This window comes from Penaeus monodon, chromosome 24 (genome assembly GCF_015228065.2).
Source record: "Penaeus monodon isolate SGIC_2016 chromosome 24, NSTDA_Pmon_1, whole genome shotgun sequence".
Taxonomy (NCBI): domain Eukaryota; kingdom Metazoa; phylum Arthropoda; class Malacostraca; order Decapoda; family Penaeidae; genus Penaeus; species Penaeus monodon.
Window position 1 is genome coordinate 35,935,864 of NC_051409.1, and position 322 is coordinate 35,936,185.

Here is a 322-nt window from a genome sequence, read left to right on the forward strand (position 1 = left end):
AAGCTGCGGGGAAAGGCCCGACACAGTGCTCTCTCGAGTGTCTCATTCATCGTGCATGAAGCATAGAATCGTCCTTTTGATTGTTCACCAGAGGTCATGGTGACGTCCTCGATGTAAACGTGCATGTTCATGTCGTGTGGATGACCTTCCCGCCACATGTTGGAGTAAGTGGACAAGGGCACCCCATCCAGGTTGGCCCACTCGCCGGTCTCGCGGGTGAAGCCTACCCACATGTAACCGTAGGGCCTGTAGTCCGCTCCTGTTAAGATTGCATCAAGGAGATTATAAGATATGATAATTAGGAGCACTTGTTTTAACTACT

The 322-nt window shown here is 50.6% G+C and overlaps 1 protein-coding gene across 1 annotated transcript in view; it reads right to left on the minus strand.

Moving 5' to 3' along the window:
• LOC119588753 overlaps window positions 1-322 on the minus strand; it is a gene marked incomplete in the record, with an annotated part of 6,218 nt that overhangs the window by 248 nt on the left and 5,648 nt on the right. Inside the window, 1 exon segment of the mRNA XM_037937391.1 lies at window positions 16-259. Within this exon segment, the coding sequence (XP_037793319.1) occupies window positions 16-259 (244 nt within the window).